This window comes from Rhinopithecus roxellana, chromosome 17 (genome assembly GCF_007565055.1).
Source record: "Rhinopithecus roxellana isolate Shanxi Qingling chromosome 17, ASM756505v1, whole genome shotgun sequence".
Lineage (NCBI taxonomy): Eukaryota > Metazoa > Chordata > Mammalia > Primates > Cercopithecidae > Rhinopithecus > Rhinopithecus roxellana.
Genome location: NC_044565.1, coordinates 60296103 through 60323108, shown reverse-complemented (window position 1 = coordinate 60323108; position 27006 = coordinate 60296103). Strand labels below are relative to the sequence as shown.

Sequence of the window (27006 nt, the reverse complement as noted above, 5' to 3'; positions counted from 1 at the left end):
ATTCTAAATGCAAAGCTAGACTGAGCAAGGGAAGTGACAGGAAATGGAGCTGGGGAGACAAAAATCTGGATAACAACAGAAGAATTTCAACAGTTAAAAAATGAGTCAAACAACTCTCAAACAGAAAAAGGTGAGTGAATCGAGTATCTTAGAATCTTGCCATGGGGCTGAAGAAATGTGGGTATCAGTCCATCATTTGCCTCTGCAAAGGCTCTGCAATAACCAAATAATTTCAGATAATGGCTGCATGTAGAGGAAAAGAGAAGGAAGAGAATAAAGGCAATGGAAAGAGCAGAGAAATGGGAAGAAGGAGAAATGTTTAAAAAACAAAGACAGAAAAGAAAAAGATTAAAACATGTAGTATGCAAATCATTCCAATAAGTCAGTATTCATTTAGCATATACTCATATGTTAGTAGTAAAAGGTAAAAACAGTGGATGTCTTTGAAGAAGGCATGGCCTAGTAGGAGAGAGAACAGACAAAGGACAGCTCATTGCTCTGTAAAAGTATATACAAAAGACACAAGCAACACAGGGGAATATTTCACTCTGGGAACTTCCCCCAGGTCACACTGAGCTGGGTTTTGAAGAACATAAGAGAGAAGAGGTGACCATAAGGAAATAAGGGTGGTGTATGCAGGCAAATACAAGTCACTTGGTATTAGTAGAACATAGTGATAAAGTGTAGAGTGAAGGGCATGCAAGTAGCAGGTACACAGGAATACATCATGAGGCTCCTGAGCGAACCAAGTGAAGAAAGTGTTTATCCAGGAATGAAGCATTACTAGATTTACATCTCGTAAATATTACTCTAAATAAATACGGTGGACAGATCTAGAAGTGGAGAGGATTTAAGGCCATGAAACCTGCTCGAAAGGCTATATTCAAAAAACATAGTCCCAGGATGGTCAGAGGCCTGGAACAATGCAATGATAATAGAGATAGAAAAAAGGAACTGGATTTAAAATATCATTTGGAATTAGAAGTAAGAGGATATTATGGTGACTGCTATGTATGTGTATAAGGGGGGTGAGGGTTGATGAAAAGATTTTAAAATTAGTTCAGGAGCTGTACAGCTATGCCATTCTCTCATGCAACTAACATTCTCATGCAACTAACATTGATGAGATTTTTCCTGCATGCAAAACATAGAGCTTAAATGGATGAATATAGAGTGCTCTAGTGGATCTTGGTCTAACCTAGAAGTTGTGCTCCTTAAACAGATAAATAACACTAATCTTGATCACATTGCGGCCACTTACTTAGCATGAAACAGTTCAAATAATACTCCAATAAGTATCTCCTCCAAATGAAAATGAAGACATAAATATTTGAGTAGAGTTCCACAAAGTGAGTTATCTTCTTGTGCTCTGTTACTTGGTTTTCCCTATCTGTTGTTAATTTGTTGGTAAGAAATCCCTTTCCACTCTACATCTATGAGTAATTAGATGATAGGAACAGAAGACATGACTTTCAATAAATTTGTATGAGATTAAGGTCCTTATATTTAGAAATCAAACTAATATTGGCAAGGCTAGATCCACAGAAAATTTGAGCTATAGTGATGATGAAAATGAGAAAAAATTGAATTCTAAATGGTAAGGAAAAATAAGTTTCATAATTAGCAATCTTCAGAGTAACAGAAAAAAAAACTTATTCTACATAAACAACTTCACAATTCTCTAATATTTCCTGTGTTATCAGTCTTTAAACAATAAATGCTTTATATCTCAAATCTATGAACCAACAAATTTCTATATTAAAATTTGTTTATATAATTCTTTTTAATAAAATATGTGTTATCTTTTACTCATGCTTGTTAGAACAGGGGAAACTAAGGTCTAGAGTTTATATCTTTTTATATTAGCAAATAAATAAATTCCATGTTTTCTTTATCCCTGTATTCTTAAAGTCAAGATTCCTAATGCCCTGAGATTAAAACTTAATAAACATTCTTTGTTTCCATGTCGAGAATGAGCCCGGAATGAGGTCCTCAAAAGAGAGTCTAGAAGCAGAAAAAAGAAAGGAATCTGACAAACCAGGAGTTCGTCTGAGCAATCAGGTGAGCCGATCTCTGTAGCAGAGGTGAGGAAATTAAGGAGCAGAGAGCATAAAGGAAAATGTTAGGGGGCAGGGAGTTCTGGGAGAGAAGACCAAGCTGTTGAGAATTGTATTAAGGGATCCCTAATGTCCTCATGAGGAGGTTAAGGAACTAGGAGAGGTTGGGCCCTGTCTTCCCCTCCATCCATACCCGAGTGTTCACTTAGAATGTGTGGAACCACAGCAGGCTCCTCTGCTCAGCCTACACAGGGAGGAGACTGATCTTTGTTCAAATCAGGGAGGGGAGGGGGTCTGGCCATCGCATTGACCACTTTCTGCACAATCTTTCAGATGAGGCGTGCAGTCAATCCGAATCACTCGCTGAGATGTTGCCCCTTCCGGGGTCACTCGTCGTGTAGACGCTGCCTTTGTGCAGCTGAGGGAACAGCCCTTGGCCCCTGCCGCACAATACGTATTTATATTCACATGTGCCTGTTGTGGGAGCAGGGCCAGCAGATCACCATGATGAGGGTGAGCAGAGATCACACTACTGATTCTGGAGGGGAACCACAGACAATCTGGGTGAGGGGAAGAATATGGCAAATAGAAACTCTTTTACTTTGCTGCTCCCTGGTCTCCTTCATTCTTGTTTCTCCTAAAAGGAAAGCTTGAGGGCTCCATTCCTTTTAAGCAGCTGCTTTAGAGTCCTCCTGAAACCTCAGTGGGGCACCAGCTGTCCTCACCTTTAGAGTCTGGTAAAAAAACGGTGGATATATCATTTCAGCATCCGTTAACAGGCTTATCCTTGAGGGAAGAAGTGAGGAAAAGGGAGGAACAATGGTGAACCATACTAAGTTCCATATACGAGGAGTCACAGTGAAAAAATATGTTTGCATCTTGGTTTTGGATGCTCTTTCAAGTGGACCCCCACATAGATGCTCCAAACAGAAGTGAGGACTAGACCAGAGTTAGAACAGTACACAAGAGTTCAGGTTAAGAGTCATTGAGGCCAGGGATCTTCTCACTGGGTGCTGCTATATTCAGCCTGACATGACTATTCTGCAGGCACATGTATAGAAGGAGTGGGTGACGGGGTTTTACACCCTTGGGTTTCTTCTTTCCATCACAGGGATCACAAGAATCATCAGTGCGGAAGACAGACTCTCGAGGGTACCTTGTGCGCAGTCAGTGGTCTAGAACATCCCGCAGCCCATCCACCAAGGCTCCATCCATAGATGAGCCTAGAAGCAGGAACACCAGTGCTAAGGTAGAGGTAAAGACGAAAGGGAGGAGTAGATGATAAAATAATAACAATGGTTAACATTTATTGACGCTTTCTATGTGCAAGGCCCTGTTTATGTGCTTTACATGTGTTAGCTAATTTAGCCCTCAGGAGAACTCCCTTCTGCCCATAAATCCCATTTTACCGCTAAGAAAACTGAAGTATAGAGGGAACTTGTTTAAGGTTTCATATTAATAAGTTGTAGAGCTAGCATGAAAACCCAGGGGCTCTAGATCTACAGGCTGCACACTTCCTCCTTCCTTCCTTACTTCGACAAATAGTTATTCCCTCAGAAGAGGGAAGTAAATGGTCACAAGAGAAAAAGAGTGTCAGATTGTGTGGGGCTTTGAGTCTTTAATTAGGCCTGACCACATAAGCAATTAAAAAAAAAAAAGTTAGTTTTGAGATTAAGATTTTGGAAGCAGAGTGAATGATCCAGACCCAGCCACTGGGAGAGCATGCATTCCTACCCAATTCATCATCTCTATCGGATTTGACTCAATCATCTAAACAAAAACATCCTTTTTTGAGTCATGTGTGAAACAATCTGAAATCATACATGGATGCCTAATAACTTCTTGCTCACCTTAGTAAAGGAGATTTTTCTCTAGAATGGTCCTTTCCTGTTTAGGAAGATGATTCAATATAACTGTGGTTCCCTGGCACAAGGCGCTCTGAAGGCCCTGGGGAGATGCTCCAGTCTCCCGACAAGCGACTTTCCCAGCCATCACTCCAACATTCACATGGGGAGCGGGGAGAGACATGCCCCAAGGAGATATGTAGAGTGTTCTGGTGAGAATGTCTGGCCCACTTTGCTCATGGAGTTAACTGGAGGTCACACACTAAGGCACTGGCCAAGCAAGATCCATTCTGCACGCCCTCTGTCCTACCTGCAGGCCTCTGACTGAGTAGGTATATGCCAAGCAGGGGACAGAACTTTGCAAACCATGTGTCAGCTGCCTAAGGGGGAGGAGGAGGACTAGGTCCTATCTACTCCAAACAAATAAAAATGTGCGAAATGCTTATGGGGAAGCTAGGGGAGAGAGAAGGAAAGCAGACAGTCTCTGTGTCTGTTTAACAGAAATATCAAACAGCTGAAGCCTAGAAATGTCCGGTTCCCTTAAGCCCTACTTAAGGAGCTGAGATGAACCAGCACCCATCCAAGGTCTAGGAATGGAACAGGCAGAAAGGACAGATCCTTGACGGGAGCTGGGCAGAGCTGGCCACAGGGACCCCGGGCAGGCCTCGACTTCAGACGCCCATTGTCTTGCTGCAGCTCCCCAGCAGCTCCACGAGCTCCCGGACTCCATCCACCTCCCCAAGCCTTCATGACTCCTCACCACCGGCACTGTCCGGGCAGCCCTCGCTCCAGCCGCCCGCGTCGCCCCAGCCACCCCGGTCGCAGGACTCACGGCCTCCCACGCCCCCAGAGCCCGATCCTGGCCCCCGGCGCAACACCAAAATGCAAGAGAATCCGGAGGCCTGGGCCCAGGGCATCGTGCGGGAAATCCGCCAGAGCCGGGACTCGCAGTCGCGGGAATATTCGCGCACATCCCCCACAGAATGGAAGTCCTCCAGCCAGCGCAGGGGAATCTACCCCGCCTCCATCCAACTGGACCACGACTGTCTGCCTGAGCAGCAGCAGCAGCAGCGGGAGGATGAGGACGACTACGAGGCTGCCTACTGGGCATCCATGAGGTCGTTCTATGAGAAGAACCCGAGCTCCTCGCGTCCCAGGCCGGTGAGCGAGCCCGCCACCCCTGGCACCCGGGGCGCCCCTCCTTGCAGCGGGCAGCAGAGCCTCTTCCAGCCGCCCTCCTCTTCACTGCGCAGGGAGGTCCTCCCCAGTCTCCCGCTTCTCCTCCCCAAACCTCGGGGAGTCCCAGCCTCAGCTGTTTCCAGCATCCCACTTCTCCAAGCAGGGACCCGCGGTCCTATTCTCACCCTCCCGTGGAGGAGCCCCAACCCTGTCCCCTTCCTGGCTATGTGACTGTCCTCCCGTTGGCGTCCCTCTCTGCAGCCCAAACCCAAGAACGCCATCACCATTGCGCTCTCATCCTGTGCGCTCTTCAACATGGTGGACGGCAGGAAAATCTACGAGGAAGAGGGTCTGGAAAAGTACATGGAGTATCAGCTCACCAATGAGAATGTCATCCTGACCCCGGGTCCAGCGTTCCGCTTCGTCAAGGTACTCTGCAACCTGTCTTTGGTCCGCCAGGACCCTCGATGGCGAGGGAAGGACCCAGGCCAACCCTTGGGAGGGCATTCAATTTCCCAGATCATTCCTAGCCCACCATTGTCATTCTTGTCTCCTTCTAGCTGACCCAGGTCAGTTTATGATTTCGCACAGGCTTCCAGACTGTGGAGGAAGGGACTCCAGCCCACAGCTCTAGATTTGGTATGTTAGCCTTCCCTAAGTGAAGTCCTAATCATGAGACCTGTAACAGAAGCCTCTCTCCCTCGAAGGAGTGCTAAGAAGCCATAATGAATTTAGAATCCTGAGTAGTAGAAATAAAACGCCATATTACAGTGAAATGAAATTCACGTTAGCTCTTCTGGCCCCAAACATAGCATATTAAGAAAATAAAGATGCTGTTGTCACTTAGGGGTGTGATTTTAATAGAAAAGGTAAGGTTCTCTGAACTTACACTGAAATGTATAGCACTTACAACTTTGATCTGCTTATATAAATATTACACAATAACATTATAACTATGCAAAAACAAATGACACCTCTACAAGTTGTTGGTAGAATGTACTTATGAGTCACAGTAAAAGCATGGGCAGGAGCTACAAACCTAAAGATACATGTTAATACACAAAGTACTCTCTTTGACAGCATATATACTAAAATTGGAACAAAACAGAGACAATTTGCATGACCTCTGGGCAAGGATGACATGCAGATTCATGAAGCAGTCCATATTTTTCAAAATTAGAAAACAATCATTAGATGATCAATAAAAGCAGATTTTAAAAATCAATCAAACATAGACAAAGCATAAAACGGTTAGCCTGACCCTACTCTTTACCTGTCCCCCAGAGATAATTCTAGTGAACCCAAAGTTGAAACAATTCTCAACAAACATTACTGATTAACTGAGTTCCTATGAATGAGAGGTTGATAATACAGAAATGCATGGGATAAATCTTCCTTAAAGGAGCCAGAATCTCTCAGAGAAGATTCTTCAGAGCTTGAATTTGACTCTGATGAGATGCTTCCTCTGTAGCCTCCCCAAAACCACCTTGCCTGCCCCTCTTTACACACATTCATGTTTGTAACCTGCAGGCACTACAGTATGTCAATGCTAGACTCCGTGATCTATATCCTGATGAACAGGACTTATTTGATATTGTACTGATGACTAATAACCATGCCCAAGTGGGAGTGCGGCTTATAAACAGCGTCAATCACTATGGTAAGTAAAATAAATACCATGTGGAAGAACAGCTCTCTGCTCTGAAAGAGAGAAGCCATGTTATTTTGCTAACTGTGGCTTAACCAAACGCAGTGTCTTTGATACTGACACCCCCTTCTGCGCCAGGAATGTTTATTTGCCTATGTCAGAACAAGAGAGGCCATGTTCATTTTTAACTTCAGCACAGAGTTGGGCTCAAAGCTCTGGACTTAACTTGTCAAGTGTGAATTTCAAAGTCTTAATCCTAGGTCCTGCAATATATTTCTCTGTTTTATGTTTTTCACTTCTGAACTTGACTTCAAGGAGCCGTCAACCCAAAGGTTTTTACTGTGTGATCAAACTTCTTGCTCACCACAGATTCGTGTTAAAGGTTTAAAGGTTTTCACCTCTCCTTTCCACTCTTAAAATCTGATTGTCCCTGGCTGCTTTCTCTCCCCACACATAAAATAATTTACATGGAAAATATGATTGATTCTAGTCCCTTCAGTGTTTCTATCAGTGTGTTGGGGACTTTAAGAGAAAGTTCCAACTTTTCCTATTATGGAACTACCTGAATTATTTCAGGCACAATTGGCCTATTTTCTAAATTGGTGTGTGAAGTTAAAATAACGTTTAAATTGGGCATATTTACAAATAATCGAGATATAAGTTATGAGTTTTACTTTATATTATTCTAACTATAAGGCTGGAATCATTGAAGTACATTTAAAAATATTTTTGCCTTTTAAAAGTGTAGTCTTCATAGTGTTATGAAGTAAAAAGAGAGAACATCAAAATTTAATATAAATGACTGCCATATAACAATCACCTAGTAAACAACAGCTAGAATTTAACATTGATTTAGTAGGTGATTAAGGTCTATCTATCCCTCACCACACTGACCTATCAAGGCTGGAAGCATAAGAAATCAGTTATTTACCTGTTAATTCTGCTGATGAACTGATTGTGTACAACCTTCTCATGCAGCCTTGTTCACGGAATAAAAATCTTTTGACCCAGAAGAGTTAGTTACTTCCTTCTGTGGGTACTGAAAGCAATTCGTATCTCTGTCTGCAGGGGTCTTTATTATAACAAATGTTTTACATGCCAGGCTCCTCAGTGAACTGTGATCTCCTTAAGAAGAGGGACGATGCTTTAATCATTTCTAGAGTCTCGGTGTCACCAAATAATTTCTGGGTGATGAAATTCACATGATTTAGGGATTTGTAGAGCACACTTTTGTACCACATATGCCCAACATTGACATAAGCAAAAAAATGAGAGCATTTTCTAATACCAAAGCAGATACTTCCACCAAGACAGTTAACGGACCTGACCGACTCTCCTGGTCCATACAGATGATAAACAACTAACTAGACAGTATTCTGCTTTATATCATGTGTAGCTACCCAGTTTATCGTATACCTAAAAAAAATCCTTTGAATTGGTACATATTCTATCATATGGATAATCCTATACTTCATATAACTACTGTCACATTGTTGAACATTTTGCTTTTATAAATAACCCTAAACTGAGACCTTTCTATAGAAATCTTTATCAGAATTTCAGAATATTCCTTTTTACAAAAATAAGGAATCTTAGGTCAAAAGGTACAAAGCTGCGTATCATCAAGTCACTTTCTAGACAGCTTGTACCAATGTATACTTTTACCCATAGTATATGAAGGTGCCTATTTTACAAACCCCTTACAGACAGCCAGTGTTATTTTGTAATAGTTACTGATTTACAAAAGCATTTGATGTTATATTAATGTTTAATGATGATAATTCACTGTTATATGACTAAATTGCATGTCATGAGGGTTTGGTGTAGAGATTACTTCATTACCTAGGTAATAAGCATATTACCCAATAGGTAATTTTTCAATCTTCATCTGCCCCCCACCCTCCACCCTCAAGTAGGCCCTGATGTCTACTGCTCCCTTCTTTGTGTCCATGTGTACTCAATGTTTAGCTCCCACTTATAAGTGAGAACATGTGGTATTTGGTTTTCTGTTGCTGCATTAATTCACCTAGGATAATAGCCTCCAGCTCCATCCATGTTGCTGCAAAAAAGATGATCTCATTCTTTGTTATGGTTGTGTTCCATGGTATATATGCACTATATTTTGTTTCTCCAGTCCATCATCAATGGGCATTTAGGTTGATTACATGTCTTTGCTATTGTGAATGGTCCTGCAATGAACATTTGTGTGTATATATAAATATTTTTTTCTTTCTTTCTTTCTTTTTTTTTTTTTTTTTTGAGACAGAATTTTGCTCTTGTTGCCCAGGCTGGAGTGCAATGGCACTATCTCGGCTCACCGCAACCTCTGCCTCCTGGGTTCAAGTGATTCTCCTGCCTCAGCCTCCCGAGTAGCTGGGATTACAGGCATGTGCCACCACGCCCGGCTAATTTTGTATTTTTTTAGTAGAGGCGGGGTTTCTCCATGTTGATCAGACCAGTCTCAAACTCCTGACCTCAGATGATCTGCCCACCTCAGCCTCCCAAACTGCTGGGAGTACGGGTGTGAGCCATCATGCCCTGCCATACATATATTCTTATGGTAGAACAATTTATATTCCTTTGGGCATATACCCAGCAATGGGATTGCTGGGTCAAATGGTAATTCTGTTTAAAATTCGTTGAGAAATCTGCAACATGCTTTCCATACCAGCTGAACTATTTTACACCACCAAAAGCAGCACGTAAGTGTTCGTTTTTAACCACAACCTCATCAGCAGGTCAGTTTTTGATTTTTAACAGTAGCCATTCTGATTGATATGAGATGATAATCTCATTGTGGTTTTGATTTTCTCTAATCATTAGTGAGGTTGAGCGTTTTTTTCATATGCTTGTTGGCTGCATGTATGTCTTTTGAGAAGTATCTATTCATGTCCTTTGCCCATTTTTTAATGAGGTTGTTTCTGCTTGTTAATCTGTTTAAATACCTCACAAATTCTGGATTTTAGACCTTTGTTAAATGCATAATTTGAAAATATTTTCTTCCATTTTATAGGCTGTCTGTTTACTCTGGTGATAGTTTCTTTTGCTATGCAGAAGCTGTTTAGTTTAATTAGCTCCCATGTGTCAATTTTGTTCTTGTTGTTGCAATGACTTTTGGTGTCTTCATCATGAAATCTTTACCAGAGCCTGTCCAGATTGGTATTTCCTAGATTTTCCTCTAGGGCTTGGGCTTTGGGTTTTACATTTAAGTCTTTAATCCATCTTGAGTTAATTTTTGTATCTGGTGAAAGGAAGGGGTCCTATTTCAATCTTTGGCATATAGCTAGCCAGTTATCCCAGCACCATTTATTGAATATAGAGTCCTTTCCCCATTGCATGTTTTTCTTGACTTTGTTGAAGATCAGATGGTTGTAGATGTATGGCTTTATTTCTGGGTTTTCTAACCCATTCCATTGGTCTACGTGTCTGTTTTTGTACTGGCACCATGCTGTTTTAGTTATTGTATCTTTGTAGTATAGTGTGAAGCTTGGTTATGTAATGCCTCCAGCTTTGTTCTTTTTGCTAAGGTTTGCTGTGGCTATTCAAGCTCTTTTTTGATTCCATGTGAATTTCCAAATAGTGTTTTCTAATTCTGTGAAAAATGTCATTGGTAGTTTGATAGGAATAGCATTGAATCTGTAAATTGCTTTGAGCAGTATGGCCATTTTAACAATATTGATTCTTCCTATTCATGATCATGGGATTTTTTCCATTTGTTTGTGTTGTCTTTCATTTTTTTTCAGCAGTGTTTTGTAATCCTTTTAGAGATTTTTCACCTCCATGGATAGCTGTATTCCTAGGTATTTTAATTTTGTGTGTGGTGATTGCAAATGGGATTGCATTCTTGATTTGGCTTTTAGCTTGAACACTGTTGGTATATAAAAATGCTACTGATTTTAAACATTAATTTTGTATCCTGAAACTGCTGAAGTTATTATCAGAGGTAGGAACTTTGGGGCAGAAACTATGGCATTTTCTAGGTGAAAAATCATATCATCTTCCAAGAGAGATAATCTGAGTTCCTCTCTTTCTATTTGAATGTCTTTTTTCATTCTCTTGCCTGACTGCTCTGGCTAGGACTTCAGGACTATGTTGAATACAAACGGTGAGAGTGGGCATCCTTGTCTTATTCCAGTTCTTCTAGCTTTTGCCCATTCAGTATGATGTTGGCTCTGGGTTTGTCATAGATGGCTTTTATTATTTTTAAGTATGTTCCTTCATGGTTGAGGCTTTTTTGGGGGAGGGGTTAACATGAAAGGATGTTAAATTTTATTGACAGCCATTTTTGCATCTATTGAGATTATCATATAGTTTTTACTTTTAGTTCTATTTATTTGATGAATCACATTTATTGACTGGTGTATGTTGAACCAACTATGCATCCTAGGAATAAAGCCTACTTGATCATGGTAGATTAGCTTTTTGATGTGCTGCCGGATTTGATTTGGTAGGATTTTGTCAAGGATTTTTGCATCTGTGTTCGTCAGGGATATTGGCCTGAAGTTTTCTTTTTTCTGTGTCTCTGCCAGGTTTTGGTATCAGAGTTATGTTGACCTCATAAAATGAATTAGGGAGGAGTCTCTCCTCCATAATTTTTTACAATAGTTTCAGTAGGATTCATACCAGTTCCTATATGTCTGGTAGAATTTGGCTGAGTATCCATCTGGTCCAGGGCTGTTTATGGTTGATAGGCTCTTTATTACTGATTCAATTTAGAAACTTGTTATTGGTCAGTTCAGAGTTTCAATTTCTTCCTGGTTCAATCTTGGGAGATTGTATTTTTCCAGGAATTTATCTATTTCTTCTAGGTTTTCTAGTTTCTATGCATAGAGGTGTTTGTAACAATCTGAGGGGTTTTTGTTTTTACTATTTCTGTGAGGTTGGTAGTAATGTCACTTGTGTCATTTCTGATTGCGTATATTTGGATTTTTCTCTCTCTCTTTGTTAGTCTAGCTAGCAGTATATCGATCTTATTTATTCTTTCAAATAACAAACTTTCGGTGTTGTTGATCTTTCGTATATTTTTTCACATCTCAATTTCATTCAGTTCAGCTTTGATTATGGTTATTTCTTTTCTTCAGTTAGCTCTAGGGTTAGTTTTCTTCTTTCTTTTTTTTCTAGTTCCCCTAGGTGTGATGTTATGTTGTTAATTTGTGATCTTTCTATCTTTTGATAAAAGTGTTTCATGCCATCAACTTCCCTCTTAACAGTGCTTTAGATATGTCCCAGAGATTCTGGTATGTTGTATCTTTATTATCATCAGCTTCAAATAATTTCTTGATTTCTGCCTTCATTTCATTGTTTACCCAGAAGTCATTCAGGAGCAGGTTGGTTGTTTACTTTCCATGTAATTGTATGGTTTTGAGATAAAGCCTTTTTTTTTTTTTTTTTTTCTGAGAGAGAGTCTCACTCTGTTGCCAGGCTGGAGTCCAATAGCACGATCTCAAGAGCCACATCTTAATAGACCTTTACAGTAAGTGAGCAGGCTGTAGTTCAAGAAAAAGTACCCTGTTCTAACCTAGACAAGAGTCAAACACTTGGGCTCAAGTCTGCTCTATGCATCTAAATCAGTGTGTTAGATTAAGTCTTTATGTCTAACTTTCCTTTCCTGTAATGAAGATAATAATACCTTCATTATGTTTGTGAGAATAAAATGGCATGATCTATGTGAATATACTATGCACATAAACTATAATGTACCAAACACAACCACGATTACATAAAATAGTTGAGGAATTTTAAATATTGGTGCTATAAGACGATTTTAAAAGTTTATTTCTAAGGTAACTTTCCTTTAGGTTCACAAATAAAGCCAGTTGAATTTACAAATAAGCTCAGTTATCTATAAGGTAACTTTTACTTGGATTTACAGCATTTTGTCTTTAATCACTGTCATAACAAAGTCTTTCTTGTCTGATAATAGGCTTACAGATTGACCGCTTCTGTCTGACCGGTGGAAAAAACCCAATTGGCTATTTGAAGGCATATCTTACCAACTTGTATATTGCTGCAGATTCTGAAAAAGTGCAAGAGGCAATACAAGAAGGTATTAGTCTGATTTTATTCCTCTAGTTAATAAAGAGGTTTACACTAATGGTTACTTACATTAAGTTTTGCATATGATTATGAGGCCTATGGTCTTGTTGGATATTCTTCTGAAGTTTTTCCACATGGGGCAACACTTAAGTCTGTCCTTTAGAGCTTTGACTTTCCTGGAAATGGACATCCTCAGTAATTGTCCTACAATCCATTTTACATGTTCCCATCCCTATAGACATAGAGGCAGTGCATAGACAACTGTTCTGAGATCTGTGGTTGTGAAGAGGAGTTGAGCCATCAGGTAATAGCTAGAGAGAAAACATAAGGTCTGGGAGAATTTGTTTTTTTAATGGTAGAAACTGTAACTCACAGACCTGAGAAGAGTATTAATCAGTCTCCATAATCTATCAGGTATTGCCTCTGCCACAATGTTTGATGGAGCCAAAGACATGGCTTACTGTGACACCCAGCTCCGTGTAGCCTTTGATGGGGATGCTGTCCTCTTCTCTGATGAGTCTGAACATTTTACCAAGGAGCATGGGCTGGACAAATTCTTCCAGTATGATACATTATGTGAAAGTAAGCCTCTTGCTCAGGTAGGTTCAATGTGTGCTAATTAATTTTTATGTACTTATTTATGTACTTATTTTATGTACTTATTTATTTTCTATTCTATATAAATATCAATATTGGTCCATTCTGATGAATGTTTAAGTTATTTTAGGCAGGCCACTCCTTCTTACTGTCTTATCTTTGGAGCTTTCTCTCTTTCTTCCATGAATTGCTCACTTTGATGCATTCACTGCTGACAACTTTATTTTTAATTTTAACCTTATTTTATCTATACCTTTGGAAATGCTTATATGATCTTTCCATAATTAGAAGTCTACCCTCTCCAAATTGAGAGTAACAGGAAATACTACTTATCAATAAGCCACTACTACATAATAAATTCTCAAAATAGTAGGGTCATTTCCAATAGATTAGAGTAAGCATTTGTTGAATCTCTGTCCTTGACTTCAAACTCAAGAAAGGCATTGCTTAATTGAGAAAATATGCACAACTAAGAACTTGAACTGAATCAAATAATGATCCTCAAACAAGTGCAAATTATGAATATGTAATCACACTGAAACTAAATATTTAGATTTTTTTGGATTAGTGCTGTTGAGTACCTTTCAATCCATCCATGAACTGAAGTGTTAAAATCAAGGTCGAAAATGAACAGAACCTATAACATTTGAACAAAAGGAAATCTGAGATCAAAATGTCATTTAATCTGAATCTAAACTTATAGGTCTTTTAATTTTATTCTATCAATTTTCCCAAGAAATTTAATTGTCCTTTTTCTCAGTTCTTCCTGAACTTAAACTTAAATATTGCTATTTTTATATAAATTTATAAAAGTATGAATAGACTAACTGAAAGTTGAAAAGTTTTTCTACTTTGTCACCTCTCATTAAAGCAAGGAATATTTAAACTATGAGTGTATGTGTTCAACTTCATATTCTCTTTCTAAATAGCTCCTTTGGAAAGCTTAACCTAGTGTTATAAAGTTCCGTATTAACAAAGCTTACTATTGAGAAGAAAATTCTTTGTTACATTTTACATCAGTCTACTCTGCTGAAATTCAGAGCCATTCACCATTATTGAAATGTGGAAATCCTCCATAAAAAGAACACTTAAACAAAAACACTTCAAAGAAAGCATTGCTTCCAGACAAATGTTAAAGTAGTATTTTCTCATCTGAAGTAAATAATCTAAATTTCTTTTAAATTTTACATTTTTCAGTTCTTTTCTCATGTTGTACTTTGTTCTTTTCTTCAGTTTTATTGAGTTATACTTAATTTTTAAAAGTTGCACATATTTAATGTATACATTTTGATGAATTTGGACATATACATACACACATGATACTGTCACTACAAACAAGGTAATAAACATATCCACCACTCCCAAAAACTTACTTTTCTCTTTGTCTTTTAAAAAGTTTTTTGTTTTGTGGTAAGAACACTTAGCATAAGATCTATCCACTAAACAAGTTTTTAAGTGTACAATACCCTATTGTTAACTATAGGCACTACATTGTACAGCAGATCTCTAGAATTTATTCATCTTAGCAGGTCTTCCAGGTCTCATCCATTTTGTTACAAATAGTAGTATTTCCTTCTTTTTAAAGGCTGATTAATATTATGTTGTGTCTTATCCCACATTTTCTCTATCCATTCCCCTGATGATGGACATTTGGGTTATTTCCAAATCTTGGCCATTGTGAATAATGTTGTAGTAAACATTGCAGTTTACATAGCTCTTTGAGATCCTGCTTTCATTTCTTTTGGATATATACTCAACAGTGGGATTACTGAATCATTTGGCAGTTGTTCTGGTTTTAGTTTTTTTTTGAAAATTTTCCATTCTGTTTTCCACAGCGGCTACACAATTTTACATTTCTGCCCACAGTGTATAAGGGTTCCACATTCTATACATACTCTCCCACCATTTGGTATCTTTGTTTTGTTTTGTCTTCTATAATAGCCATCTTGACTAGTAAAATTTGATATTTGATCGTGGTTTTTATTTGGATTTCTCTGATGATTAATGTGTTGAGTACCTTTTCATATACCCATTGACATTTCTATGTGTTCTTTAGAGAAATGTCTATTCAAGTCCTTTGCCCATTTTTAACCAGCTTAATTTGTTTTTATTTTGCTGTTGAGTTGTAAGAATTCTTTGTATATTTTGGAAATTAACCCTTATCAGATGTACAGTTTGCAAATATTTTCTCCCATTCCATAGGTTGCCTTTTCACTCTGTTTCCTTTGTTTTGCAGAAACTTCCTAGTTTTATGTATTCTCACTTATTTTTGCTCCTTAAATGGCCTTTTTCTCCCATTAAACAATTAAAATTGTGAATCCCAACCCTACTTATTGCAGGAATACCCAACAAATTTCATGCTTTCCTTTATTATGCAGTACTTCTGCCAGTTTAAAAACCATGCCATTTTTTACATAAAAAAAGGTGATTTTCCATAAAGGCCAGAAGGCTTTGCTGGGTGTTCCATTGATGAGAAAGAATCTATGAGGTACAACTCCTACTGAAGACATTCAAGTATGTTGCTAGTAGGGTGGTGGTTTGGTCATGACAATATTTTAATTTTGTCAAATGGAAGAGGTCTGAAAGTCACCAGCAAATGGGACAGCTGGAGAGGATTAATTGAACAAGTCTGAATGTAGTTTATGAGCCTCCAATCTCCAATGTAGTACAGTGACAAGTAACTGATATCTCCTGATTTGATCCCTATCTCTTGTCTCACCATTCTGGGATAATGGTCTCTAAGTGTGTGTGTGTATGTGTGTGTGTGTATCAGAATTTTTGAGGTATATTTATATAGAGTAAAATTTATAATTTTAAGTGGATAGTTTTAAGAGTTTTAACAAATATATGTAATTGTGAAATAACATAAAAATACATACTCAACAGTTTCATTAAATCACTAAATTCCCTCATGCCCCTTTGTAGTCATCCTAGTACCCTGTCTCCAGACCCCATCAACCACTACTCATCTGATTTCTATTTCTATAGTTTTGCCTTTTCCAGGTGTCACATAAATGGAATCATATGGGATGCAATCTGACTTATTTTATTTATTATAGCATAATGCATGTCATTGCATGTATCAGTACTTGGCTCCTTTTTATTGCTGAGTAGTATTCTATTCTGCGGATGTACCATGTTTTCTTTATTCTTTTACCTGTTGAAGGAGTAGGTCATTTCCAGTCTTTGACATTTATAAATGAAGCTACTTTTAAACATTTGAATACAAATTTCTGTGTAAATATAAGATTTCATTTCATTTTTAAGTACCTAGAAGTGGAATTGCTAGGTCATGTGATAAGTAGTATACTGTATCATTATTTGATGAGATACAGTCAAATTATTTTCCCAAATGACTATAACATTTTGCATTCCTAAAAGCAATGCATGATTTTGTTGCTTTGCATTGTTGCTGGCATTTGGTAGTATTGAGTATTTTTCTTTTCTTTCTTTATTTAAGCAATTTTCGTGTTTATAAAAAAAAAATCTCATTGTAGTTTTAGCTTGCATTTCTTTAATGACAAATGTTACTAAGCATCTTATCAGGTGCTTTTTTCCATCATGTATCTTCTTTGGTGAAGTACCTGTTCAAATCTTTTCCTCATTTTATTGGGTTTTTGGTTTGTTATCAACTTCTGAGAGTTCCTCATATGTTTTGGATACTCATCCTTTATCAGGTGTGTGTTTTACAAATATTTTCTCTCAGCCTGTGCTTGTCTTTCATTCTTCTAATATCTTTCAGTGCTTTTCAGTGAGCAGAAACTTATAATTTTGATGAAGTCAGATTTATCAATTTTTTCTCTTAGAAATTGCACTTTTAATATCATATATAAGAAATCTTTGCCTAATCTAAGGCCACAATGATTATCTCCTGACTTTTTATATAGAAATTTTATGGTTTTAGCCTTTTAACTTAGGATTACGGTCTATTTTGAGTCAATATGGTATTTGTGCAAAGTACAAGTTGTGGTTCATTTTTCCTGCTTATTCTAATTTCCTGGATATCTTAATTGTTCAAGCGTTATTTGTTGAAAAGGGTGACTTTCTGTCTTGTTCCTTTAATATAGATATTCATCCTTTTATCAATATTACATTATCTTGATTATTGTAGTTTTATAGTAGTTTTTTATTTTTTTTTCTTTTTGATGGAGTCTTGCTCTGTCACCCAGTCTGGAGTGCAATGGTGTGATCTCGGCTCACTGCAACCTTCGCCTCCCGGGTTCAAGACATTCTCCTGCCTCAGCCTCCTGAGTAGCTGGGACTACAGGCGCCTACCACCATGCCCGGTTAATTTTTCGTATTTTTAGTAGAGACTAAAATAACATATTGGCCAGGCTGGTCTCGAACTCCTGACCTTGTGATACACCCGCCTCAGCTGCCCAAAGTGCTGGGATTACAGGCCTGAGCCACCGCGCCTGGCCACAATAGTTCTTAGGACCAGGTGGTGTGAGTACTTCAACTTTGTTAAAATTTAAAGAAACAAAACAACAACAACAAAAAAATATATACAGAGAGAGAGAGTACAGTCTGATTCCCTTGCACTTTCATATAGATTTAAGAAGTGTATCTATTTCTGGGGGAAAAATTTTGTGAGAATTTTTATTTTTATTTTTGTTTTATTTATAGCTAGAGCTTGGGATAATAGATATCTTAACAATATTGAGTCTTTCTGTCCATGGACATGGTATTTCTCCTCTCCTCATTTATTTAGATCATTTAAATTTTCTTTTTTTTTTTTTTTTTTAGTCTTTTGTAGGTTTCAGCACACAGATATTGCATTTTTTTATTTATACCTATGCATTTTGTAATATTTTGGTACTATTATAAATGGTACTTTTAAAATCCTTACTATCCAATTATTTATTGCTAATACATAGAATCACAATTGGTTTTTGTATTCTGCAACCTTGTTCAATTTCCTTGTTAGTTCTCACAACAATTTTGTAGATTGAGATTTTCTAAGTCAACAATAATGTTGACTGGTGACTAAAGACATGTTTTATTTCTGTGTTTCCATGCTGTATATCTGTTATTTATCATTCTTGCCTTTTTACCTTGCTAGTACATCCAGTACAATGTTCAGAACAGTGATGAGGGTGGACACCCTTGCCATGTACCCAGATCTTAGGGGGACATCAGTCTTTCACTCTTAACTGTTATCCATAGGTCTTTCCTAGATGCCCTTTTTTCACGTTGAGGGAGTTACCTTCTTTTTCTAGTTTTTTGAGAGGTTTTATAATAAATGAAGGTTGAATTTTGACTATGCCTGATTTGCATCTATTGAGAAAAATCATGTGGTTTCTCTCCTTTAGTCTATTGAGGTGTAAATTACATTAATGGATTTGTAAAAGCTGAGGCAGCTTTGCGTTGTTGGTATTAATTCAAGTTAGTCATGTGGTATTATCCTTTTCACATATTGCTGAATCCAATTTGTTAATATTTTGTATTATTTATTCATTTATGTCTTCATGTTCATCCTCTATAGTTTTATTCTCTTGTAATACCTTAATCTGACTTTAGTAACAGGGTAGTACTACCCTCATAAAATGTGATACAAACTATTTTAAATATTTGGTAGAATTTTTCAAAGAAGCCATCTGGGCCTGAACTTTTTTCTTTGTTGGAAGGCTTTTAACTACTGATTCAATTATTTTGGTAGCTATAGAACTTCCATTTATCTTTTTCTTCCTTTTCGCATTCTTTTCTTCTCTCTGTTTATGAGCTTATGTTTTTCAAGGAATTTGTTCATTTAAATGACTGAATTTATGGACATAAACTTTTACAGTGTTTTACTAATGTGTTTTTAATATTTGTAGGATCCTTAGTGATGTGTCCGCACTTTTATTTCTGATACTAGTAATTTGTGTCTTTTCTTTTTTGTTGTTGTTTTTCTTGGTCAGTTTGGCCAGAGGTTAATCAATTTTCCTGAGCCAGCTGTTCCTAAGTTTTTAAATGTGGAAGCTGAGATTGTTCATTTGAAACCTCTCTTCTAATATAAGCACTTAATGCTATAAATGTTCCTCTAAACACTGCTGTAGTTGCATCCCACATATTTTGATAGCTGATGGTTTTTTTTTATTTAATTCAAAATATATTTTCAAAATTTCTCTGTGATTTCCTCTTTGACCCACAGGTCACTTAGAAGTAGGTTATTTAATTATCATATATTTGGAGTTTATTCAGATATCTTTCTATTGTTGAAACAAAGCTTAATTCTGTTGTGTTGTGATTAGAAAATATATTTTGTATCTCAATTATTTAAATTTGTTGCAGTATGTTTTATGCCCAGAATATGGTCTATCTTGATGAATATGTCATGTGTATTTGAAAAGAATATTCTGTTGTCATTAAATATTCTATAAATGTCAATTAGATTATGTAAATTAATTCAGGTCATATTGCTTGGGTTTTTTATATTGTCAGTAATTTTCTATCTATTTGTTTTACCTACTATTGAGAAGGCAGTGTTGAAATCTCCAAATATATTTGAGAACTTATCTGTTTATCCTTTCAATTTTATCAGTTTTACATCAGTGTATTTTGCATCTTTTTTTTTAGGTGCCCACATATTTAGGATTATTATATTGTCTTAATCTTAGAAGGTAAGATAAGATTAGAACGTAAGATCTCTTATTATATTGTCTTAATTTATGTCCATAAATTCAGTCATTTAAATGAACAAATTCCTTGAAAAACATAAGCTCATAAACAGAGAGAAGAAAAGAATGCGAAAAGGAAGAAAAAGATAAATGGAAGTTCTATAGCTACCAAAATAATTGAATCAGTAGTTAAAAGCCTTCATTTTAGGGAGACATGTCTTAACCTTTTCATTATGTAATATTCATCTGATACTCATATAATCATTCCAGCTTTTTGGGGGGGGTTAATGTTTGTATGATATGATTTTTCTATACTTTTATCTATGCCTTTATATTTAAATTTTGTTTATATTTAACTTATTTTTCTTATAGATATTATAGTTGGTACTGCTATTTATACAATCTGGCAATCCCCGTGTTTTAATTGCTATTTTTAGGATGTTTAAATTTAATATGATCATAGCTTTGGTTGGATTAAAATCTACTATCTTCCTATGTTTTCTCTGTGTTCCAACTATTCTTAGTTTCCTTTTCCTCTTCTTTTTTCCCCTATTTACTTAAGAACTTACTGTGTGTTTTTACATGCCATTTTATCTCCACTATTGGCTTATGACTCATTTAAAATTTTTATTAGTTATTCTAGTGTTTACAATATGCAACTTTAAGTAATCACCGTGTATTGTCAAACAATGTTATACTCTATAACATCATATGTGCTGTAAGAACTTTGCAACAATGAACTGCCAAACTCTCCCTCTCCTGTTTTGTGCTACAGTTGTCGTATATTTTTATTTTATCTATGCTATAAACTCTCTATACTTTGCTACTATGAACCCTGAAAATGTGAAACAGGTCTCAGTAAATTTAGAAAGTTTATTTTGCCAAGGTTGAGGATACGCACGCATGACACAGCCTCAGGAGGATCTGACGACATGTGCCCAATATGGTCAGAGCACAGTTTGGTTTTATCCATTTTAGGGAGACATGAGATATTTATTAATCAACATATGTAATATGAACATTGGTTTGGTCTGGAAAGGCAGGACTCCAGGCAGGTTTGAGTTTCTGATTAGCCCCTCCAAAGAAGGCAATCCTATATGTAGTTATCTCAGTGAGCATAGGGGTGACTTTGAATAGAATGGAAGGCAGATCGTCTCTAAGCTGTTCCAGGCTTAACTTTTCCATTTAGATTAGTGACATGGGGACTGCAACACTTATTTCTCTTTTCCACTACTATTTCTATTTTTGGTAATTAAATACCTTCTACTAAATAAGGATGAGGCAAAATATGTATTTCATATTCAAATTCCTTTTAATCATTTTCAGAGATCTTCCTTTCTTTGTGTAGATCAGGTTTTTCTCTGTTATCATATTCCTTCTGCCAGGAGATCTTTTGTTTTATTTTGTTTTCTTTAACATTTCATGTAGTACAAATCTACTGGTACTGAATCTCTGTTTTACTTTGCCTAAAAAGTCTTAACCTTATTCATTTTTTAAAACTATATTTTATTTTTACTGAATGTAATATTCTGGGCTTACTATGTTTTTCTTCCAGCACCTTAAAGATGCTTTTCCATTGTCTTCTTATTTGTATAGATTTTGATGACAAATGTTATGAATTTTGTATCTTTAGTCCTTAGTATGTAATGTGCCTATTTTTCTCTGACTGCCTTTATAATTGTCTATATTTCCTTTGGCTTGAATATGAGAGGGGAGTGTAAGTGTATGTGTGTGTGTGTGTGTGTGTGTGTCCCACAGCATTTCAATACTCTGTTTTTTTTTCCCCACTCTTTTCTTTTTCTCTTTCTCTCTTTTCAGTTTGGGCAATTTCTATCGACCTGTCTTCAAGTTCACTCATTCTTTCTTTAGCTGTGTTGAGTCTACTGATACATCCATTAGGCACTCTTTATATAGTTCCATTCAACTCTCTTATCATTTCAATCTCTTTGCCAAAATTGCCAAAATTGCTAGTCTACTCATGTATGGTATCCACCTTTAAAGCAGACATTTAAATATATTAATCACAGTTATTTTCAATTCCCTCTGTTATATTTGTGACATCTGGGTCATAAGTCTAGTTCTTTTAATTTCTCCTGAAAGTAGATTGTTCATTTTGTTTTGTTCTGTTTTACTGTAGGACTAGCAATTATTGTGATAGATTGAATCAATCAAGTCAGGTGTTAAACTTGTTTTAGATTTTGTGGTTGCTATGGTTATCTTCATGGCACCACAAGATCCAAGCTTGTCTAGTATCAACTTTGCCAGAGGGGTTTTCTCAAGATTTCTAGTCGACTTTCAGCAGTAGGCCTTCCCTGTGTGTCTGCTGCAGAGAAGCTCTCCTCGTTCTTACCCCTTCCCAGCTATTTCTTCTATCTTCCTAGGGCTTAGGGCTGAACATTCTCCTGGATCTTGCCATGTCCCAGTGATAGCCAATATCTAATGGTACCAATCCTTGATAGTCTCTTATCCTCCCAAAGTTAGAATGTTTTCTTCTGTAACAGTGGATCTTTACTCATGCCCTGGAGGATAACAGTGTTTGAAGCCCTTCTAGCAGTCTAAGCTCTTTGTTTCTGAGGGTATAAGCAACTGGGGGAGTTTTAGTCTTTGCCCCCAGTGGCAGCTGCTCCCCTCCTCCACACCTGTACCATCAAGGATGGCTTTATTCTATCACCCTACTGCTTGCAGTCTTTGTCATCAGCATCTAGTGAAGTCCGTGGAGAAAAGCCTAAAAAAGAGTGTGTACTTCTTGTGCCTGTGGATCCCAGGGCTTCTATGCTCTCTCATTGGTGCACCCTAGTTCTTTCTCAATGTCTTTTTTAAATTACTTGAATTGCTTGTACTTGCTTGTATGGAATCTGGTATAACTTTTTTCAACACTCTACCAAAAGTACACAGTTCTTGCACTCCACATCTTCTTGAAGATGCCTGTTTTTCCCTAGTTTTCATGCTAGTTGGTTACCCTGCAATCTCAGCTCTTTGATGGGCTCAAGAAAAGTTATTTTTTAGATTGGAGTTTTCTTGTTATCAGAAATGGAGTAACAGTCTTTCCCTAGTATTTGCTTTTTCTAAGTTTCCCTAGTAATTTTATATTTTTATTGATAAATTATATGCTGTACTACTGTGCAAATATATAAATTACAAAACATACCCCAAAATAGAAGTAAAAGAGAATGAGATGGATACTTGATTTGAATATGGTGATATAAACTCAGCATTCTCTGTTTCTTCCATTTGGAAACCATCCAAAAACAGCAAGGGAAACTGTGCCCCTCTGTGTTTTAAAGACTAACTGCAATGATGGTGGCTCCTGCCAACAGTCACTATGAGTTTGCTGCTCTTGTCAAAAAAACAGTCCCAGTTTTTTCATCTATATGTATGGCCTCTTACCATGAGAAAGTAAATTTACTTGTTTTTTCCTAAGATATACAACCTTAAAGAAAATTTAAGTAAATGGTTACACAATAAGTCATGTTTACAGAAAACTGTTTGTTTCCATGACAGCAAAGAAGGGAGCCTTTGAATCATGAAAACAAGTCAGTCTCCAAATACTCCCATTGACCTTCCCCTAGAAACCCACCAATTGTCCCAAGAAAAACCAGTCTACTTCAGTACAAGTAATAATAAAAAGAGAACTGACATTGAATACATTCAAAGATACTATGAGAAAAAGGCAGATTAAAAAAGAACAAAATCTAATAACAGATGAAGAGCTCTTACAAGAAAAAGTTGACATAATACAGATAATTATGACTGAACATTTGCCATGACTTTTAAAGACTTAAAGCAAGATCATAAAGTAAAAACGCAATAATCGAGGAAGAGATGATAAAATGTGAAAGTTATAGAATGCTGTAAATCTTTCCTCCCCTCCAATAGAGATATTACCCATCTGGTACAGATTAAAAATACAATTACATATAGAAAAATGACAGAAATAGATAACAGGTAAAGAAGACCCAGCCTATGTCTAAGTAGAATCCCTGAAGAAAAACTTTAAAATCATGTTGGGGGAGGGGAATTGATGTTAAATATAAAGATGCAAATTAATGTAAAAATAGAAATTAAAAACTGATAAATTATCAAAAGATATTTATATATTAAATGATTAAAATATTAAATATTAAAAGCCCATATTGTGTGATAGAGGTATAGAATCAAAATGACCATCACTGAGAGGCCTAGTGAAATTATTGGGCTTCAAAATGAAGAAATAATTATTTGGGCTGCCTACTCATATAAGTGGTGGAAGAGGTGAGATGGGAAACAAGAGGCCCTCAAACTTCTCAAGAGCGGCATTCAAAAGCAAAAGACAGTGGAGCACTACTTATAAGATCTTGTGGAGAATCTTATATATAAATCATGTATTCTATATCCAGCCAAAAGTTTATTCAAAGACAGAGGAAATAGATATACAGTTGAGAATATACCATATTCTCAGGGATTATTACCATAAGATGTTTTTGAGAAAATTAGTACCACAGGACAAATTTTGGCCAACACGTGGAGAATTAGAAGCACAAAGGCACAAACATTCATATAATATAGTTAACCATAGAATTAGAACTAAAACAACTGTACAAAAGAACAAATTTGTACGATATACAAATTAGATAACTAACAAAAAATGGAAAAATATGGGGAAAGAAGGTCTACGGAAGAAGTATGCTGGAATTTTCAGTTACAATAGCCAATAAAAGGATGAAATGTAAACTTGATAAATAGAAATAAAACAAAATGTAATAATGCAAAAGTAAATAAACACCAAGGAAAAGTAAATAAATGACAAAAATTAGATGGTGGAGAAGAAATAGAGGACTACAGACACATTGAAGAAATACCCTGCTTTCATTATTTCTCATTATGAAGAATAATAGATCTGGGATTCTTTTTAAAAAATAGAGGACTGAGGGTACTATAAAAGGTTATCGTTGTAAAGGTAATTTATAGAAGGAAATAATGTAAACCTTCTTAAATGTCAGAAGAACCACCCATATACAACTACAAAGAAGAAATACATAGATTATTGAACAATCCTTTCAAATCTTTAAAACATGGAAAATGCAATAAAACCACAAGACAGAAACAATCTCAAGTATATTTGTAATACAAAGAAATGTAAATGAACAAAAACTTAACTATTGTTTTAAAAAATAAGATTTTCAGGTTGTATCACATAGCAAAATCCAATTCTGGGCTCTACACAAGAGATACTAAAACTAAGTGTTTGGAAAGGTTAAAAATGAAAGACACAGTTAGATTCAAGTCAAACAGCATTAAGCTAGACAAAAGCATATACTTTATAAAGTTAAAATGCACATTCACAAAAAGCAAATTAAAAGAGTAGTGCTTTGGTAACTAATTAGAGTTTATTTAGAATGACCCGCTATTCCAGCTTACCATGGATAGTTTATGTCTGTTGTCCTGGCTTAATTATTTATTGAACATTCTTTCATATTTAAAGTATATAGGTTTACATGTTAAATCATATGGTCATTTTAGGCACATTCCACGAATGCAAGGATGGTTCCATATCAGACAACATATTCACATAAATTCCTATCGAGTTTTAGCCTTTTGCCATCAGCTTCATAACACTGCATGTCATGCTGTATTATATCCTTTGTATTGTATCTTATGGGTCTCTGCTTTTTAGCATTCACTTTCTTTGGCTCACTGTATCACAGCTGTGATATATGTTCCTTTTACAGGGTCCCCTGAAAGGCTTTCTGGAAGATTTAGGCAGACTGCAAAAGAAGTTCTATGCCAAAAATGAACGGTTACTTTGTCCTATCAGGACCTACCTGGTTACAGCTAGGAGTGCAGCCAGTTCAGGCGCCCGTGTGCTGAAGACCCTTCGACGCTGGGGTCTAGAGATAGACGAAGCTCTTTTCCTTGCTGGAGCCCCCAAAAGTCCCATCTTGGTGAAGATCCGGCCCCACATCTTCTTTGATGACCACATGTTCCACATTGAAGGGGCACAGAAGTTAGGTTCCATCGCAGCTTATGGCTTTAATAAAAAATTCAGTAGTTAGGGGCAGGGAGGAGAAATAAAGTGGTAATAGTCTGGTATTACAGAAGCCACTTCTTTTGACTCTCTAGGATTATTAGATAGGTATTTCAGAAAATTGGACCTTAAAACTTAGCTTCTTTGGAAAGGTTTCCTCTTGATTTTTTGGAAAATCTTTTGAACCCTCAAGTTACTATCAAACTATTTCTCTTTGAACTACCAATATTGTTGAATGTCGTTGCACCTATCTCTGTGTAAGCCATAATGATGACTCTTTAAGTTTAGAACTTGAATATTTGCATGCTTAAGGGACTGTTTTAGAAGCTTACTTAGTTTCATGCAGCACTGCTCATTTTTGGATGTTTGTAGATAAGAATGAATTGTTACCCATCAGCATTGTAGAATAGTGTCTTCAAAGGCAGAAGGAGTATGGTTAAGTACACTCTTGAAAACTGGAGCTTTGTATTCTGTGACTGCTATGGCCAGCCTTTTAAACAAAGCAAAATGAGAATTTCACTCTACCTGCATAACAATTTTGATACTGCTCATTTAGAAATAAATCATCTGGTTGTTCCTCCAGGGTACTTTCTAAGATAAGCCTTAAACAGAAACTCTTAAGAAAGGTTCTCTGAAAATTACTTGGTGGGTTAAATGCCTCTGGTCCACAGAGTTTCATATTTGAAGTCTCTGGCTTTGGGCCTGGCAGGCTGGCACATCCATATTTGTATGAAAAAAAAAAAAAAAGACCCTACGCTACCACTTCAAAATGTGACATAAAGTGTAGAATCCTGGTCCTTCATTGTCATTCTCATGCAATTTTTGTTTTGTTTTCAACGAAAATTGGTTGGTCATTAAATATATGTTAGGCACAGTGACCTGGTTATTTTCACATGTTACTTCATTTTCTTATCAAATTAAATGTTTGTTACATAGTATTATTATTACCTTCCTTTTTATCAATGAGGAGCCTAAGATTCAAAAAGGTTAATTAGATAGCTTGTTTAAGGATACAGAGCTAATGAGTGTTAAGACTAATTAG

General features: G+C 36.7%; 1 protein-coding gene and 1 non-coding gene across 7 annotated transcripts; both read left to right on the top strand.

Annotated features, from left to right (window-relative positions):
• NT5C1B (5'-nucleotidase, cytosolic IB) lies at positions 1–26902 on the top strand. Of its 6 annotated transcripts, none has more exons than XM_010386330.2 (10): positions 1–130; positions 1972–2061; positions 2391–2621; positions 3169–3306; positions 4598–5062; positions 5342–5509; positions 6611–6740; positions 12652–12774; positions 13179–13363; positions 25669–26902. In XM_010386330.2, the coding sequence occupies exons 1-10, from the start codon at positions 101–103 to the stop codon at positions 25990–25992; spliced, it is 1884 nt and encodes a 627-aa protein (XP_010384632.1). In that variant the 5' UTR covers positions 1–100; the 3' UTR covers positions 25993–26902. The 6 variants fall into 6 exon arrangements, with proteins under 6 accessions (XP_010384632.1, XP_010384634.1, XP_010384633.1 ...); XM_010386332.2 differs by having other exon boundaries at positions 2391–2570; positions 25669–26546; XM_010386331.2 differs by having other exon boundaries at positions 2391–2570; positions 3169–3312; positions 25669–26539.
• On the top strand, positions 6145–6251 carry LOC115894387. The gene has a single exon (XR_004054517.1). It is a non-coding gene; the product is annotated as a U6 spliceosomal RNA (small nuclear RNA).
• Positions 26903–27006: the final 104 nt, after the last annotated feature.

Coding starts and splice junctions, on each gene's coding strand:
- NT5C1B (XM_010386330.2), top strand. CDS start 101: ATGAGTCAAACAACTCTCAAACAGAAAAAG. Junction 2,062..2,390: donor GAGTTCGTCTGAGCAATCAG/GTGAGCCGATCT, acceptor ACAATCTTTCAG/ATGAGGCGTGCAGTCAATCC. Junction 5,510..6,610: donor CAGCGTTCCGCTTCGTCAAG/GTACTCTGCAAC, acceptor TGTAACCTGCAG/GCACTACAGTATGTCAATGC.